Genomic DNA, 18,984 nt, shown 5'->3' with positions numbered 1-18,984 from the left:
CAATTAAAAATTATTCCAAGCGCTCAGTGTGGCACTTAACTTACCCGATTAGGTTCTGTAGATCACAAACAAATTTATAAACGTAGCGCTTGCCAGCCGTCTTGTGGATAATATTTTTGTCGTAATAGTAACGCAGGCCTCTGCTGAGCTTTTCATAGTTCATTTTTGGCTTATTCTTGCGAATGCCCCAGCGACGCGCAACCTGTAAGCAAATTAAAAATAAGTGTTGTTGTTGTACTGGAAGAACGTTATTTATTTTATAACTGATAGCACTGTGACTTTCACTTGGACTTTCAATTTTTTGCTTTGGCAAAGATTTTAATAGTTGATTTTACTTAATTGGGGGCTTCTAAGTTTAATGGGGTCCTCCGTTTTATCAAATTTATTATATGTAGTGTCGTGCGCATTTTTAGCTGCGTGAGAACTACCGATATCGATAACTATGGTTTGATAGCTGAGAAGGGACCTCAATGAAAAGCAAAGAAGAGCAGGTGCCGAAAATATTGATTTTTGCCTCTTGGGTATTCCATTTTTAAGCCTCAAAACTAATAAAAAATTAAATAACTCAAAATTACAATTAATATAATTTTGTAGAGCAGAGAAAACTAAATCTGTTAGCGAAGTGTCGTAGAAAACGCCGAAATCTTGACTTGTTGGCTGTTGTCATTCGACTACATGGAAAATGGCCACCGTTTGCGTGATTGGCATTTTTGCTGATTAGGCTCAAATTTAACGCAAAAATTAGTCAAAAATTGGACTGATCGGATGGACCATGCATTTCGTAGCCGTGGTGGACTTCTGCCGGATATGATATTCAAAAAAAAATAAAATAAATAAATAAAATAAAGGAATTTTCTACCGGAATATAATATAAAAAAAAAAAACAAATCGTTCCGACAATGATTTAAACTTCTCAAGCTCTTGTAAAAACCCCCGATATATACATTATTATTTAACTGGTTTTCCATTTCAAAATTTATGACTTTAATGATTGTCTTGTTGGGGCTTTCAGCTGCCCCAGCGGAAATTTTCTTATGCCGTAGTCTCGAAAACTAGAGCCAAACTGACAAAACGGAGGGGTCATTAAATTATAATACCTCAATTAAGTAAAACCACCTATTAAAACCTCTGCACTAACTTTGAGCTTGCAAAGTGTGCTTATAGTAAAGAATGGAATTAGTCTCGCCTCGTTCTCGTCTTATGTCAACGGAAGCTCTATTTTCCGTCTTAGGTATAGTTCAATTTCAATCTAAATTTTAGTCTAACCTTTGCTTATAACCGTAGTTTTAGTTTTGTTCACACTTTGAGCTTTGTTCTTTCTTTTGATTTTGATTTTGGTCTAACCTAGTTTTAGTTTTGGCCCCGATTCTTATCTTAAGCTTAGTATTCCTTTTGGTTTTATAGTAAGTTTAGGTCTGAATATGGCTTTGAATTTTATATATCATCAGCTCTTACTTCAATTTTGTTACTTTTCGAGCATAAAACTGCATTTTAAGATCTGCTTGATTTGTATTCTTGTCTATTTTTGTTTTTTGGTTTGAGTTTTAGAACCTGTCCTTGCCCTTAGTCTTAGTATTTGTTTTTCGATCGAATTGTAAGGTTTTATCTTTTTGTATTTAATTTTTCACAACTCACCTCATCTGGATCGGTCAGCTTGAACTCCCAGCCATCACCAGTCCACGAAATGAAGCCCTGACACGTCTTGTCCATTAGCAGTTCTAATAGAAATTGCCACAGTTGTATGGGCCCAGAGCCCGTAAAACACGGCACTCCGCCTTGCATGGGATACGCGCCCATCAGTGCCTTTTCCAAGCTCATCGTATTCATATACGTCGCCGAATGTTGCCCCGCATGATGTACGCCCCACTGATCGATTGGCGATTGCCCGGTCATCGTTGGGAATCGAGACGGATCGTAAGGCGAATAATCGGAGCCATATGCATCGGGAAATGGTGACCGTCCGTAGGCATTGTACTTCTGTTCATTAGTCGCCGTTGTAATGCCATAAAAATCGGCACCATTATCCTGATAGCTCTGGTGTTCTTGCGATGAAATCGTGCTATGATAGTCGTTGTCATCGTAATGTACACCCGATGCAGCAGCCGCAGCTGCCGCAGCAGCAGCTCCGGCCAGATGAGCAGGCAAACCATAAACGGATGAAACGGAAAGATCAGCGGGATCAGTTTGACCATTGCTATTGCCACTGCCGAGGCTCGAATAGGAGGATGCATTTTGAGTGCCAGGCTCCTCTTTCATCTGATGCTGGGTGTAGAGTGCTGCGTTGGCAGCGGAGTTTCGCATCGCCATTTGCATGTAATTCAAATTGGCACTGTTGTTGTTGTTGTGGCTGGGTGTCTGACCGCCCGTCTGGTTGGCGTTGACGGCTGACGCATTATTGTTGGCGGCGGGATTATTGGACTGCTGGGATTGTTGTTGTTGTTGCTGTTGCGCATGTGACAGCAGCGATGCATTGTTGTTTCCATTTTGCGTCTGCTGTTGCTGCTGTTGCGTTTGCGGGGGCGGGCTGTTGTTGCTGTGCTCGTGCTGATTACTGCTGTAGCCTGAAAGGAGAAAGGGTACTTTCAGCGAGCTGTTGACGCTATAAACATACATAATATACTAATATTACTTTGTACTAATAGAAAAATGTTGTTAATGTTTCACATCGTGTGAAGGCTGCTCTTTATAATTATATTTTTTTTATATTTTTCTGGGCATCTAAAAAAATTTACAACTTTGGCGAACGGAGATCTTACTATTAGGCTTTGGTAAAACTAATATCTGTATGACTTTTCAAACGAATGCTCGTACTAAGGACGCTCTGAGTCATTGGGTGTACGGGAATGTAAAAGAGTTGCACCTAGAAAGGCATAAGAAGACGTTGTCACATTAGCTTTTCTTATAAGAGTGCTCAGTTCTTGGATGGAAGAGCTTAGGATCCCCGAATAAATCACTCTAAACACCGTTTCTCTGTAAAGTTTCATAGAATTCGCCAACAAAATCGATGATTTGGTGATACATTTGACGCGTGGTGAAACATATTCTTACTATGGAAAAAAATAAAAATAAAAAAATCAACAAAAACACGATGTGAATTCAGAATTTTACCTCCAAAACACTACACCACAACATAAGTGATGGTTAACGAGTTAGACAACTCTTATAAACACATACAAAATGCCCTACTACTTAAAAAATTTAGTCTAATTTAATCGGCCACAATATTTCATATTTTTAATATGTAAAATTATATACTTTAACTTGCATATTGAAGAATATGATAATAAAAAAATATTCACTTTTCCTACTGTTAAAATGCTAGTTAAAATAAAAAAAAACACGCGTTCTGCCTAAGATTAATTGACATCAACGACTTAATGAGTACACTAACATGAAAATATGTATAATATAAAGAGTTTCAAAAGTTATGTCAGAAGGCATCGAAGAGAGTTGGGGATTTTAGGTTCTGATGTTTAATTAGGTAATATGTACGTACTATGTACATACTATGTATGTTTTCTAGTTAGCTTACCGTAGCCTAAGCAATTTCAATCACTTGAATTCATACACACATACATACATATGTGCATACATAAATACAATACACAGGCATAAAACATGAAATTTTGCATTAATTTCGTATACTTCAAGCAGCCAGATTTCTTAGAAGGCGTGCCCATCATCCAATTTTCTTATCTTTAACACGCCACTACGCATACAAGAACACCTACTTGCAAGTATTGCTATGCCCCTTATATTTAGTGGAAGCGCTGATTCGATGTAATTCGAAAACCAATCAAAACCCAACTCAGCACCAATACAAAAGCATAGGAAAATAAAATGAGCTCCAAGTGTAACAAAAACAAAAAGTCACAGACAATATGTACGTATGAATACTCCTATATTCAAAGTGAGCAGAGCAAATGAATCGGGTGATTGTCGCTGGGAGTGCACACATACATACATGTTTTGTAAATGTGTGATGTGTGAGTACATGAGAAGAGCGCACTGCTCCAACATTGCTCCAACCAAACTTAGGTAAATGTATTGAAAATATGGTAATAGAGGTATAGACGAGCGTTCATTCATTCATTACACAGCGCACACACATTTGAGCACGAACAAATGATTACACAAAAAAAAAAAACAACAAAAAAACACATACACACAAAACAAGCACTTAGAAAGGCATTTCGTAATGGAGAAAAATAGTGACCGCGAGCAAATGATGCGAATAGTGAGAAAATTCGCTGTAAATGCCCACACAAACGTGTTGAATATAGCGAATAAAACGGAATTATCACAAAAAAGTTCATTTACTCGCTCATTTAACGTAAGCGTCGCAGAAAGGAAAGCACTCATTCGTTTTTACGTTCATTCATCCACAGCTAAAGAAGTAATTCATAACGTGTTTTCTGGTCATACATCTTCGAGCGCTTGAATATAGCGACTCATGGTAGCCAAAAGCTCTATTCTCAATAACTGTCGGCTATCTCTGTCTGATGCTCACTTGTGCACGAATTTACGTGTGTTTGTTTTTGTGTTTGGGGTAAAACATAAATTTGCTTTCGATACTGCGCAGATACATGCTTTCGAAAGGTTCTCTAACTCACAGTTATGTATGTATGTGTGTATGTAGTATATAAATGTATGCTACCAAGAGATGAAGCATTGAGGCGCAGAATTCTCCTCCTACTTGGTACGCGAAAGTAGCATCTTTAGGAGTAACCCTGTAGGAAAATTTAGAGAGTTGAATAATTGTGCATAAGTTCGATGAATCTTGAAATTTGTACAAAATGGGATAATCACATAGGTCGCACTAAATAAGTCTGTATTCATTGTTTATTGAAGCCATCGCAGAATTCCGCTGTTCACCTCATCCAGAATCGTATTGCCAAGGTGATTTATGTATTTGGAAAACTGTAAAATCTAATAAAAGTTGCGTAAGCTTTCGGTGGAAAAATAAGAGGATTGCAACTCTATTTTCAGGTAATACAGATTGAATATCGTTGCGAGACAGAAGTTTGCGCCTTTTAAGTGGCAGAAAATTCGTCAGTGAATTATCCAATGAAATATTTCGAGCCCTTCTGTTAGGCTAACTTGCTTTGTTAGAAACGTGTAAAGTACATCATTTTGACTTGGCAACTCATTGGTTTAGTTTCGCTTTCAATGACCCACCTATATTTTCCGGATAGACCTCAAAAACACAAATTGCCGCTAATCGTGGTTAGTCAGAGAGTCAGAGTAACTCAACTTGGTGGAGTTGAGAAATGCCAAATTTTCAAAAATTAATTTTTGTGTAATTATTACTAAAACCATTTTAAACTCCAACACGCCTAGACGAGTTTTAAAGCGATAAAGGCATTTATTTTATGGACTAATCCTTGAGCACGAGTATTTGTTCAATTTCAATTAATTTTTTGGTTAATTTTCTCATTTAAATATAATATTCATACCACGTCCGGTATCATTGCAACTGGCTACTTGGTAATAATTGCATTGTATTTTTGTTTTGAAATTATAAGAACAACAAATTCGCTGCAAAATTTAACGACTAACAAATCACGAGAGTAGCAAACTGGGTTGAAGTACAACTAAAACTTTTCAAATTGAAATTTCGAAACTAGTGGCTATTGAGAAAGTTCAACGAGTGTACAATGATCTGGTTGTGATTACTCTTACTTTTTAGCGGCATTATTTTATTTTTCGAATTTTAAAATCTTAAAAAATATCATAGCATTTTGACAGTGGTGCCGTAGCCAAATGGGTTGGTGCGTGACCACCATAAGGGAGTGCGCAGATTCGAATCTCAGTGAAACACCAAAATTAAGAAAACGGTTTTTCTAATAGCGGTCGCCCCTCGGCAGGCAATGGCAAACCTCCGAGTGTATTTCTACCATGAAAAAATGTCTGCCATTCGGAATCGGCTTGAAACTGTAGGCCCCTCCATTTGTGGTTGGATATATATATAAATATATTACGTCATAAAATAGTTAAAAGACGAAATGGCTACTGTAAAAAATCGCCTCACAAACGCAGGCTTCTTCTTGCATATTTCTGTGGCAGGATACAAATTATAAGCAGGGAAAATATGAAGTGTTTACTTTTACCAGCCTCTTTTTGTAGTTTTCTGCAAGCATTCAGCATCATTTTCACTCCAAAAATAAGAAGCTTTTATTTCTTGGAAGAAAAACGACCACAGAATGCAGTTGTGTACTAAATTAAAAAAAAAATACAGGTGGAAAGCAACGAAGTTCTTTAACTTTTGACAAATATCGAAATTCCAAGTAGTTTGCAATTTTTAACTGACAACAGTTTTCATATATGTATGTGCTTTATGGGGTTAGGGGTAGTTAGCGGCCCGAAAAAATGATGATTTTCAATAATTTTTTTTTGCTAGTCAATTGCTTTTTTTTACAAAATAAAAAAAAAAAGAATTAATACATCATGTTTCGTCTTGACATTAAGCAAGTCTCCAGAAGTCTCTTGCGGTGATCATCTCATGTTCTTGGAGGTGCATCTAAAATCAATCGGACAAGAGAAATTAGTTTTATTTATAGATAATCTTGTGCCTGATGGATGATTTTTCTTCAAAATTAACAATATGGCGGCCTCAAGAAATATTTTTCAGATTTTCTAGAAAAAAGCCGACAATTAATTAAAAACAAAATCGAAATTTTTGAAAAAAATCCTTTGATCAGGCACGAGTTTTTATGTTTTTCAAAATTAGTATAAATTTTATTGAAATCTACCAACCGGTTTTTAAGTTAAAGTGATCCCCAGTTCAAAAAACATAGTTTTGAGAAAAACGCATTTAAAGTTTTGCTATCGATACCGGAGCGTCCGAGCGAACTTTGTTAATTGTTGAATACCACGAAAGGTATTTGTCGGATTTACTTCATATTTTCACACAATATTTTTAAGATATCATATCTTGAGAAAATGCAAAACAAAAAAATTCAATTGTTTGAAAATTCTGACTACCCCTAACCCCTTACATATGTGGAAAGCAAATTTTCAAAAATCAGCGCGGTTTTTGAGCGACCTCAAACTTGCTCTTTATTCGGCCATCCGTAAACACCAATTTTGAATGACTAGCTGGAGGACTTCGGTCGGCATCTCGTGAATAACTTTAGTAATGTTGATTTCCAATGCTTTAATCGAAGTTGGTTTATCCACGAAAAATGCTGTGGAGATCGCGGGCTTCAAACAGAAACCGTACCAAACGGATATTTTCATTGGATGTAATGGCTGTTCGGCTGTTCGGGTTGCCCTTCAGCCCAAATACGGCAAATTTGTCTAATTAACGTAGCCATTCAGCCAAAATTGTGCCTCATCGCTGAACAAAATTGTTGTCCTGAGTGCCCCATGAACACTGCACAGAGCGTCGATTTGCGTTGAATAGTTCAACGATTTGTGAACGTTGTTGAGGCGTAAGTCTTTCCATGATGAAATGCCAATGAATACTGAAAAAATTATGTATTTATATTAGTTTGACAGTATTCACGCGTGATCTGTCAAAAAAAAGAAACGCTAATGGAAGAAGTATCTCCAATCAGATCATCCGTTAGATACATATATGGGCCAATGTTTTAGAAAATTGATGACAAACAATATATGTATGCACTTTTAAGACATCGAGCAACAACAACAACAAATTATCTTGGCTATTCGGCCATACTGAACAGGAACACTGTTATCTCTTCCGACATAGACTATCATGTAAGTCTTCCATCACCACCCTTGCTATTCTCCTGTTCACTCCCAACCAGGGAAGAATGGAAGACAAATCTTACCGAAATCGATGGCCCTCTGATTATATATACAGATGGTTCAAAACTAGACGGTAAAGTGGGATTTGGAATCTTTTCCAATTCCCCTCACATCAATCTATTATTTAGATTACCCGAATACTGTAGTGTATTCCAAGCGGAAGTATGTGCTATCTGGTATGCTGCGAAAACTATCTTAGAAAAGAGAATATCACTTGAGGATATCCGCTTTTTCACTGACAGTCAAGCGGCCGTTCGAGCACTCAGCTCCTCTTATACCCACTCAGATGTGGTTCGATCCTGTCTCTTATCTCTTAACGAGAAAAGTGTTCAGAATTCTGTCCAAGTTATCTGGATACCGGGCCACAGTGGATTCGAAGGTAACTGCAAAGCTGATGAGCTCGCGAGAGCTGGAGCTGCGTAATCAAATGTTAGTAACTTACCCACAATCCACATTCCGCTCTCAACATGTAAAATCATCATTGATCGAGAATTTCACAGCATTGCTGATCGGAGGTGGCGAGTGGAAACTACTTGTGTTACGACCAGACAAGTCTGGCCATCCTACAATCTGAAACAGACAAAAACCCTTATAAGTCTTTCGAAACACGAACTAAGGCATATAATATCCCTTATCACCGGTCACTGCCTTTTGGGCACTCACGCACGTCGGCTCGGGGTTCCTCAAAACGACCTGTGCAGATACTGCGAGGACGAAGATGAGGAAGTATCGAGCAGGCATTTGCTATGCAGTTGTCTCGACCTAGCCAGAGGTCGACTCGCTCTTCTAGGCTCTCCAACAATTGACAATCTTTCAGTACTCTCGGACCTGAAAATCGAATCTCTCATTAAATTCTCGAATTAATTCGAAGCGAATTAATATCTTGAACCAAAATCTATAATAAAAATCTCGGTTAGGTGGGGAAATCATATAATATAATGCAACGGACCCAACTTGCGGTCTATATGGCACTGCGATGCGGGGTCACCCTTAAACCAACCAACCAACCAAAACATCGAGCAAAAATTGAAGGTTTTCTCCACATTTCTGGTCTACTCTACTGAATTACGGCATAACTTCCAGATAATATTCACTATTTATTTACATTTTTTTTTGAATTTTGACAATCTTTTAATAATGAATTATAGAGATTTTTTATAGAGATTTTTTTTAACAGAATGTGCATCAGCGTAATCAGTTTGTTCCAATTCTTAAATAATTAACTTTAATTCAAGTTGGTATTCATAAAATTTATTGCCTTTATGCCTAAAATATTTTATTTCAAGAGGTCATTGCTTCAATCGAAAATAATACTTAGTCCACTTCAATTCACCAATTCACAATTCATTAAATTCCAGCTCTTAATCAAGGCAGAAAAATATGCAAGCATCGATATTTTAAATAAGTGCCACTCTTCGTTCTAAATCATCAACCAAATCACCCAAATAATAGACTTAGTTATGTCCGTGACAGCCCATGCATGCATCCGCACACACACACATACATATGCATGTGTGTGTATAAGTGTATAAGCAATATATAATATAAAATCACAACCACTCGGCGGGGTGTCATTTGCGCTCGCAGACTAAAAACTGCGGGCAGAACAAAGCAATTGAAACTTGTTGATTCCCAAAGTTGCGGTCGCACGGTAGTGTCACTGTTGTTGCAACACATGCACACATTTATTGACGACTTGTTGCTGCATACGCGACTGACACAACCCTCATAAATATAACCACACGCACACAAATGCATATCGGCTGTATTTAACAGCCACCCACAGCTTCACACACACACACACGCACGCACGCACAAAAACATGCTTAGAAGCCTGCGATTATAGAATACTCACTAAAAATGATTACCGCCGATGACTGCTTTATGCCACATACGGAATGCCGGAATGCTTGTTTGGGAATTTGAATAAATTGCGATTTAATTATTTTAAAAGTTGTACCCCGCGCACCGTTCAACATTTCACTCAGCCTATTCGGCCCGCAGCCTACAACCCACAACCCGCAAAGCGTGCACTCACACTCCGAGCCGTAAATGTGTGTGTATGTGTGCGAGTGTAAATATTTATATGTGCTTTGCGAGTATTTATATTTGCATTTATCACAAGTTCACACCCTCGTTAGCGCGCAATTAACTTGCAGCAGCGGCGTTGAGTATATAATTAAAGTTTCATTTTATTTCAGTCAGAGCTGCTGTAGCTACTTGAGTATTACATACAAGTATATTTGTGGCATGCAACACGAACTCGCTCTTTGATGTCAATATTAATTTTCTAAGCAACCGCAATGGCAATGGGAGGTAGCGGCTCCTTGACTTGATGTTGTCACTATTTAACTTCTGACAGCAGTGGGCGTGCTGATGCGGCGAAGGTGTTAAGTGGCTGCTATGAAAAATCTTATCAAATGCGGGCAAATGTAAGACAATAAGTAAACACGATTTTTAATTAAAACATCCTTATTGCGCTAATTTCTCGGAACGTAGGACATTTGTAATTTCATTAAAAGTATTGTAGACGAATGGCAAATATTTGAGAGGCTCGCGGGCATGAAAGAGATGTGTGGGTTAAAATTTTATCAATTTTCATTTAAACTTATTTACGTATGGCATTACATATATGAATGTATGTATATACTTATATATTGAAAATAAATAACTCAGTTCATATCATTTACTTTGGTCTAAAAATAAAAGGTTTCGATAATACGTGAGACTCTTACTGGCTAGGCAATTTTAGGTCGACTTCAAATGCAATCGGTGACATTTTTCTCAATTGGTGGTGTTTGAAGTTTTCCATGGCAAAGAAAGCCTTGAAGTACAAAATGAGAGGCATCGATGAAAGCAAATAAAGAAATATTTTATTTTCTGACTTCAGGACCTTGTGTTATTTGCCATTTATTGTTATTAAAGGGCTAGGGGTATTCAGAATTAAAAAAAGGATGTTTTGCTTGCATTTTCTTGAAGAATCATATTTTAAAAATATTGTATGAAAATTTGAAGTGAATCCGACAAATACTTTTCGAGTTATTCAACAATTAACAAAGGGCCCTCCGGAGCTCTGCTGAAAAATAAATTCTGCCCGTATGAAAGTGGCAGATAAGCGCGCTAACGATAACACTCGAGAAGGTAGAATGGTACGTAGGCAACAACCAATCGATATTTTGGAAGCTGCTATGATGGCTGAAGACCTATTATATGGCGTAGGAGTAGATGACACAGCGTAGGTAATTAAAATCTATATAAATCGATGGCGAAACTTTAAATGCGTTTTTCTCAATACTATGTTTTTGAACTGGTGATCACTTTAACTTAAAAATCGCTTGGTAGATTTCAATAAAATTTATACTGCTTTTGAAAAACATAAAAAACTCGTGCCTGATCGAAGCATTATTTTTTTCAAATTCGATTTTTTTTAAACCCTTAATTGCCGATTTTTTTCTAGAAAATTTGAAAATAATTTCCTGAGCCCGCCATATTGTTAATTTTGAAAAAAAGCATCGATCAGGCACAAGATTATCTATGAATAAAACTAATTTCACTTGTCCGATTGATTTTCGATTAATCTCCAAGGTCTTGTGATGATCACCACAAGGGTCAGAAGTCCGGGCTCCACACAAACAGCGATAACTTTTACAATTATTATATTTTTTTTGAAATTTTGCTAATGCCAAGACGAAACATGAAGTCGTCCCCTTAGTATTAAAATAGCCTATAAATTTTTTGATGTTTTGAGAAAATGAATTTCAAACTTTTTGTCGAAAGTAGCTCTCACTCAAATCTCGTTATGTCTGTAAATATTTATTATTTTTTGACTGACGTTTTGACCCACTTTGTGGAACTAGAATTTGACAAAATTTTGACCACGATGGAGAATCCAAAAACTCAATAAAAAAATAATAGCCTATGAGCACATAGGCTATTGTTATACTAAGGGGACGAAGTATTAATGCTATGTTTTTATTTTTGACTAGCAAAAAAAAATTATTGAAAATCATCATTTTTTCGGGCCTCTGACTACCCCTAACCCCTTACCCTAGTTGGGTGGCCAAAAATTGTAGCTATCGGTTTCTATTGATATGCATTTTCGCCTTTTCCGTCCATTGTAGAGTCCAATTGTGAATTTAGCGTAATTAATTTTGTCAGTCTTAAAGTGCCGTTGTTTGATAACAGTTATTTATGAGTGTTGTGGCTGCTTCACGGATGATCAACCTAATATAGAATGCATAAAAATCCTCCAAATTGTGCGAGTCTTGCTACGTCGATTCAGAAATGTGAATTGGACACCAATATTATGCAATTTGCCGCCTCCGAATTGCTTTTTAGGGTTTGTGAAAGAAAATCCCAAAACTCTCAGTAACAATTTCCTAACTGAAAGATAAAATTGGACGAGCTATTGAAAAAATTTATACAAAATTATGCCAAAATGTCGACAGCCAAGCGGCAATAAGGGCCCTCGGGTCAGTGACGGTGCATTCGAAACTGGTCAGGGAATGCTTGACCTCACTTTCGACTGCGTCCGAATTCTTTGACATAAGGAGGGCGAGCTTCTGAGGTTGACAAAATATCAGCTCTCGAATCTTGTGGGTTTTTTCACAGGTCCCTATGCGCGAGGAATGCATGCTGTCAGACTTGGAATTACCTCGAGTCCTTTTTGCGCTGGACGTATGGAGGATGAGGTGGAATCATTTTAGCTCCTTTAACTTAGCTGCCCTGCTCTGGCGGGGCTAAGATCCAGGCGTCTTGGCTCTTACTTCTTTGCTACACCTGCTGATATAGCTGGCGCTGACATTAAAATTCTGATGAATTTCATTAGCAGCACAAAGCGGTTGACGCAAACGCAGCACAGTCATCGTTCAAAATCCACACACTCTAAACCCATTCTCCTAACCATCTAAGCACCACCTTTCCCCGCCCTCTCCCTGTATCCTAGCGGCCTTTCTCTTTCACCTGACCTCCTTCATAATGGTATCACAAAGGACGAATCCATTTTTCTCCGTCCAAGTGTGCTCATTTCTTGGGCAACCATACCAACCTAAACTATGCCAAAATGCTATTGAAAATTTCATCAAAACTAAAAACTAAAAACGTCCCGCGGAACACATTCACCGAATTTTGTATTAAATGTATGCGTACACCTTTTATCACAATGCAAATACCAGAACTTTTTAGCAAACTATTCGTTTATTTAAAATGTCGAAAAAGGCAGTCTGAATGGCTTACCTTCTATAGTGTAACTGAAAAACTTTGAAGAGCGTGTGACAGTATATAATGGAACTAAAAGATTTTGTACTTAATGAACGAGTTTTCCTCACAAGGAGTATTGAGAGATGTTTTAGATATTCATAATTTTCGTACGTCAGGAACATACGAGTAAATTATAGGATGATAATTTAAACGATTGAAATTTGTAACTGGTCCGAAAGTGCTGTTGACGCGAAAGTTTTCATGACGTTCTCATATATATTTATGTATATACCATTCGGAATTCGGAGATCTTAGGAGATCGATCTGATCGTGAAACACCAGCTCCCATGAAAAAGCTCCTCATAAAAAGTCTGTCGCTTGGAGTTGGCTTAAAACTGTGGGTCACTCCATTTGTGGAACAACATCAAGATGACGTTCTAATAATTCTATGTAATATCCTCTTTGAGATGTAAGTACTAAGCATGAAACCGCAATGAAAATCATATTTTTCTTATCATTAAATGCATAGTGGCGCCGGCCTTCCAAAAAATATACTGCAGTGTACCCTATATCTAACTTAATCTATCTAAACCTACTTAATACAAGAATAGGCAACTGGTACAAAGGAAGGGCGAAAATCGTACGCACCAATACAAAAACGCAAACGTTTTTCAGTGTGTTAACTTAGATTGATGTCAAAATTCTAGTTGAATTTGTTCTGGCAAACAGTTTACTTCGAAGAACATTCGACGAGGTTCTAATCTCCCAGCATGAAACAGCAAAATGATAGAAAAAGTAATAGTGATCGTCCCTCGGCAAGCAATGGCAGACCTCCTGCCATGGAAAAAAAACCATTTGCCGCTCGGAGACGGCTTAAAACTGTAGGTTTGTGGAGCAACATCAAGACGCACACTACAAATATGAGGAGGAGCTCCGTCAAACACCTAAAAAAAGTGTACGCACCAATTATTTATTGATTTTTTTTTTCGAAAGTTTGTTTTTTGGCCTTTCGTCATATCAGTCGGCATTTACAGTCGGATCTGAAAGTATGATGGCATAAAATACCAAGTAATAGAAAAGGTTATTTGTAATAGTAATCATCACTTGGAAGGCAATGAGAAGCCTCCGAGGGCATGTCTGCCATGAAAAAGCTTCTTAAAAAAACCATCTGTCATTGCCAGGCGGCATACAACTGTAGGTCCCTCCATTTGTGGAACTATAACAAGACGCAAACCACAAATAGGAGGAGATGATCGGCCAAACGCTCCAAAAAGGATGTAAGGGAAAATTATTTATTCGATATAAAAGTGTTTGGAAAACCTTCTGTAAGAAAAAGCCAATTGGCTTTTGTTTTGTATTCATCGAGTTCTCACATAGAACCCAAATCACTTTGCCTTCCAAAGGGTCTTTCAAAAGAGACGTCCTGAGGTCAGTAGGTGAATAATCCCTAGACGGTACCTTTTTTTAAGACATCTTTGAAATTTGTCAAGTAGACAGATGTACAATTTTACAGGAAATGGTTGATCTTTAAGAAAAACATAACACAAAATTCGTAATTTTTTTTGCTGGAAATAATCGTTTGAATAAGTCAGGAATTCATTCAAAGGTTGGTAAGAAAATTGTCAAGAAACTGATTCTGTCGAAGATAGAAAAAGGAGTCCGGAAGGAAAAGGAGGAGACTAGGCGTTGAAACTATTTCTGCTGTAGCGCAAAGTGTTACTGAACAACCTTCAACATCGATATTTCGACGTTCTCAACAATTGGGCATTCAAGAATCGCTTTTTGGCTGATTTTACCTGCAGAGGCGCCGATGATGGACAAAAATTTAAATGTATTGTAATTTTTATATACATACAATTGTTAAGAGCTGTATTTTAATTAAAAATAGCGAAGCCTGAAAGAATATATTATACATTTTTAAATATTTTATTTTAAAACAACATCTATGCCCGTCTTTTGAAAACTCCTTTATTTATGCAAGGTTATTCAAATCTTTTCTGCTTTCCCATTCAATCTGAAACGGCAAAATGAACCGTTCCTATTATCATGTTTCAGAGTAAGATCGATTTGGGGAACAACATCCAGACGCATACCACAAATAGGAGTCGAAGCTTGTCCAAACACCTAACAGAAGTGTACGCACCAATTATTTATTTAATTTTTATTTTTCAGATCGAATTTATTCTTTTCGAGCATTATTTAGAAAAGTAGAGGAAACTTTCGTATTTTTTTTTACCGTTTTGGAGGACCCAATATTTTTTCACAACATTCAAATTTACCTTGACTAAAGAAATTCGCATCGATGTCAGTGTAATATGAATTCGCGGTTGGATGATGTGATGGCGCATAGTCACCAACAAAATTGGTGGCCATGTCATTGAAATAGCCAATGCCGAGCGAAGAGGCGGTAGGATTTGGTGAATCAACTACCGAGGGAGCACCGGTGCTTAAACCCGAGGTACTACCGCCAAGGCCAGTGGCTGTCGTCGAGGCGCTGGATGAAGAGGAGGAACTAACAGAGGCACTGCCAGTACTGCCACCGGACAAACGGTGATGCTGTGTTTGCTGTGTCAGCGATTGCAAACTTTGCTGCTGCTGCTGCAGATGTTGTTGTTGCGGATGCTGCGGCGATTGCTGCTGGTACTGATGCGATTGCTGCTGCTGTTGTTGGTGGTGCTGATTATGATGATGCTGTTGCTGCTGCTGATGATGCTGATGCGGTTGCGGTTGCGACAACGGCAAATGTTGCGACAACACATGCGACGCATGTTGATGATGCGCAGGTAAGTGGTAAGAGGTATAATTTTCATAGCTTTGCAGCACCATTTTTTGTGGAGATTTCTTCAACTGTGGCTGTGATTGATATTCTTGCCGTTGCAAGTATTGCTCCTCCACCAGCTGCGTCTGTTGTTGCTGCTGCTGTTCCGCCGTTGCTCTTAAGTAATTGTAATTTTGCACCGTTTGACAATTATTATTTTGATTGTATTTGTGTGTATTTGTTGGACTACCCGCTGCGTATTTCGCTGGCGTCACTTGTGTTGGCGATAGGGAGGGCGAAGTGCAAATCGAGGTGATTTTTTTCGTAGGCGAGAACTGTTTCGTTGTGAAGTATTTTGTAGCTGTGGTATTGGCGTTGATGATGGCGCTGCTCTTGCTGTTGCTGCTACTCGTCACTGATTTGGCTGTAGTCAAAATGGTTGAACCAACTAAGAACGCAGAGGGCGGCATGTCTTCACGTTTTCTTCTATGGCTGGGCAAGGACGGCAATGAGAAATTTTCAAACTGGTAGCTGGGAAAATGCTCGTCATTGACGTCGTTTAAACTTTCAGCAGCGATCGTTGTGGAGTCCGTTTTTAATTGAGTGAATGTAATGCACAGATTATTGGACGTTTGATTTTGCAATAAATATTAAAGATTAGATGGACTGGCATCATTTCAATTGAAGTTAATTGATTAAGCTTGAGTTTGCGAATTCGCTGTTTGTGTGGTTATGTTCGAAGCGAGGGCTGTTTGGTAGATGTGAGTGAGGAACTCGTACAGTTCGTTGAATTTAGGGGATGTTCTGTATTACAAATTTTCGTGGGAGTTCACGCAGCAGTTGGCGATCAGTTTTGTTTTTTAATTGAAAGGTTTTGCATTGCATTGCATTGCAACTCTGATTGTTTTGATTAAATGTTTTATGCTAAAATATGTTATGTTTATATGCCATCATTTTTTTTTTCACTTTTTATGGATTCTCATTCATTCATTGATTTTTTTTTTTATCAACTGTTTATTTTTCATTATTTCTTTTCATAAGATTTATGCACTTTTTTATTATTTTTATAGGTTTTCTATATTTATAAATAAGAAAATTGTGTTTTTTAGATTTATTTTTTATTATTAATTTGTTTTTGTTTTTATTATTTTTATAGGTTTTCTATTTTTATAAATAAGAAAATAGTTTTTGTTAATTAGATTTATTTTTTTAATTATTTATTATCGATAATTTGTTTTTGTTTTTATTATTTTGGTAGGTTTTCTTTTTTTATAAATAAGAAAATAGTTTTTTATGATTCGTTTTATTTTTTATCATTGTTTATTTTTCTTATTTTTATTTTCGGTTTTTGGTTTTCTGTTATTCTAAACTTTTTATTCCAATCATTCTGCAATTTGTCATTTAGGTCTTGTATCCTCTTTAAGTTTTTTAATTTTTAATAATTTCGTGAATTTTTATTCCAAAATTAAGCACCTGAATTTTTATATTTCTTTTTAATTTTTTTATTTCTCTTTAATTTTACAATTCGTAGGATCCACTCACAAATGTTTTGCTTTTTTTTGAATCAAATGTAAATCTTTAACGCTTTACAATTTTCGCTTAAATTTTAATTTATTTTTACACATTTGTGCGGCCCGTCGGCATAACCAACGATCGATAACCAACAGTGGCGATCTTGCACTAACGCATGAACTCTAATGTTCACAGTTTCACAAATACATACGCAAATTTCTTTCCTCTTTGAATGAAACCGCGATAAGAGTTCTTCTTATTCAAATTCAATTGCAAAAATTCCAGTGAGCAGTTTTTAGTTTATCAAATTCCAGCTACTGCGCGCATTGAATGCCATTCAATTTCACAGGCTATCGCGCGCCCACAATACGCACACAATTTATCGCGTAAATGAAAAATAAATCGTCTTAAGCAATTTCACGCCCTTCAGCCGCAAATAATTCTCGCGGTGTGTTATTTTAGTACTTAAACTTTTTTCCCATTATACGTTTGCTCTTTTGGTACTTTTACTGTACTTCCAATTTCGTTGCAATTTATGAATATCCAATAAACCTCAATATTTGCGCTCGCAAGTCCTTAATGATCACAATAACTCTTGCGGGCAATCGAATGTTTCGCGATAGATTTAAATTTTATTTAAGTTAATTTTAGTTGATGAGTAATTTGATTTCCCCAATTGTACTCATAAATCTTTGTGCTTTTGTTTTTTCTTATTTTTATTTTTTTAGAAATTTCCTGACATAATCACTTGTCGGTAGCGATCACTTGCGCCTTAAAAATTTATAGTCGCATAAATTAAACTATTTCCCATTCACGATTTCGATCACTACTGGAATCATTCACCGATTACGATTTACTTTTGTTTTTGTTTTCTTAATTTTCAAACTGATCGTAGACTTAGTATGCAGTGCTTTGTATATATACTACGTTTTACGCTTTTGTCCGTTGAAGTTTGTCCGTTCCAAACCTCTACAACATTCGACATCCGTTTTACAACTGAAGTTGCTGCCTTTGGGTGTAGAAGTTGTTTGCGCTGGTGTTTGCGACGCCGCTATTCGCATACAAGCTGGTGCGCCTTAATGTGCTCAATATGGTTGTTGTAATTGTTATTGCTGCCGCTAGCGGTGGCTAGTGGTACTAATGGTGCTGGTGCTGGCGCTGGTACTGGTGCTACTGTTATGTGTGTTGACTGTTCGTTCTGTTAGCCGTGTTCATCGTCCAAGTGCTCAATTGGTAGCTGTAGTTGCTCTACGTTCATTCCCCGTACGCAAGCGTCCGTTTATGCTTGTGTGTGTTCACCAAAGTGTGCAAGTGTTCAGCCGCTGCTTGTTGGTGGTGGTTTTTCTTTTGCTCCAACTGCTTGCTTATTGGCACATACTTGCTTGAAATTAATGAACTTGAAAATGAATATTCACTCAATGGCAGAGTAAAGGAATTCTCATTGCTGACTCTGAGCGATTGAGTGGGAAATGGGGTGAGTGGCATGCTGGCGCTGTGTGTTTATTGGATACTGAGCGTATGAGCTATACAAGTGGCGGATCGCTTATGTGCTTGCGCATTGTTGCTCGTAGTACGACTGTTGATGTGAGTTCTCCTGCGCTTTGTTATTTTCCCTCAATTGAATGCTCATTTGATTTTGATTTCTTTCAAATTGCAATTGGGAATTCATCTACCGTAGCTCACTGGTATGTATGCATGTACATATGCATATATGCGAGTAAAAACATAAACATGCGTACACG

The 18,984-nt window shown here is 37.3% G+C and overlaps 1 protein-coding gene and 1 long non-coding RNA gene across 2 annotated transcripts in view; one reads left to right on the top strand and one right to left on the bottom strand.

The window, feature by feature from the left end:
• The window catches only part of LOC128855448 (uncharacterized), a 19,274-nt gene extending 9,223 nt beyond the window's left edge, over nucleotides 1-10,051 (top strand). The window contains exon 4 of the long non-coding RNA XR_008453721.1: nucleotides 9,975-10,051. This is a non-coding gene — a long non-coding RNA (uncharacterized LOC128855448). The remainder of the gene's footprint in view (nucleotides 1-9,974) is intronic.
• LOC128855446 (ETS-like protein pointed) overlaps nucleotides 1-18,984 on the bottom strand; it is a 20,917-nt gene extending 1,933 nt beyond the window's left edge. Inside the window, exons 1-3 of the mRNA XM_054090352.1 lie at nucleotides 15,252-18,984; nucleotides 1,636-2,561; nucleotides 45-202 (exon numbers count right to left, since the gene is read on the bottom strand). Coding sequence (XP_053946327.1) covers nucleotides 45-202; nucleotides 1,636-2,561; nucleotides 15,252-16,200 — 2,033 coding nt within the window. The 5' untranslated portion in view covers nucleotides 16,201-18,984. The remainder of the gene's footprint in view (nucleotides 1-44; nucleotides 203-1,635; nucleotides 2,562-15,251) is intronic.

The sequence above is a fragment of the Anastrepha ludens genome, chromosome 2 (genome assembly GCF_028408465.1).
Source record: "Anastrepha ludens isolate Willacy chromosome 2, idAnaLude1.1, whole genome shotgun sequence".
Taxonomy (NCBI): Eukaryota; Metazoa; Arthropoda; class Insecta; order Diptera; family Tephritidae; genus Anastrepha; species Anastrepha ludens.
This window is presented reverse-complemented; position numbering and strand designations above follow the sequence as displayed.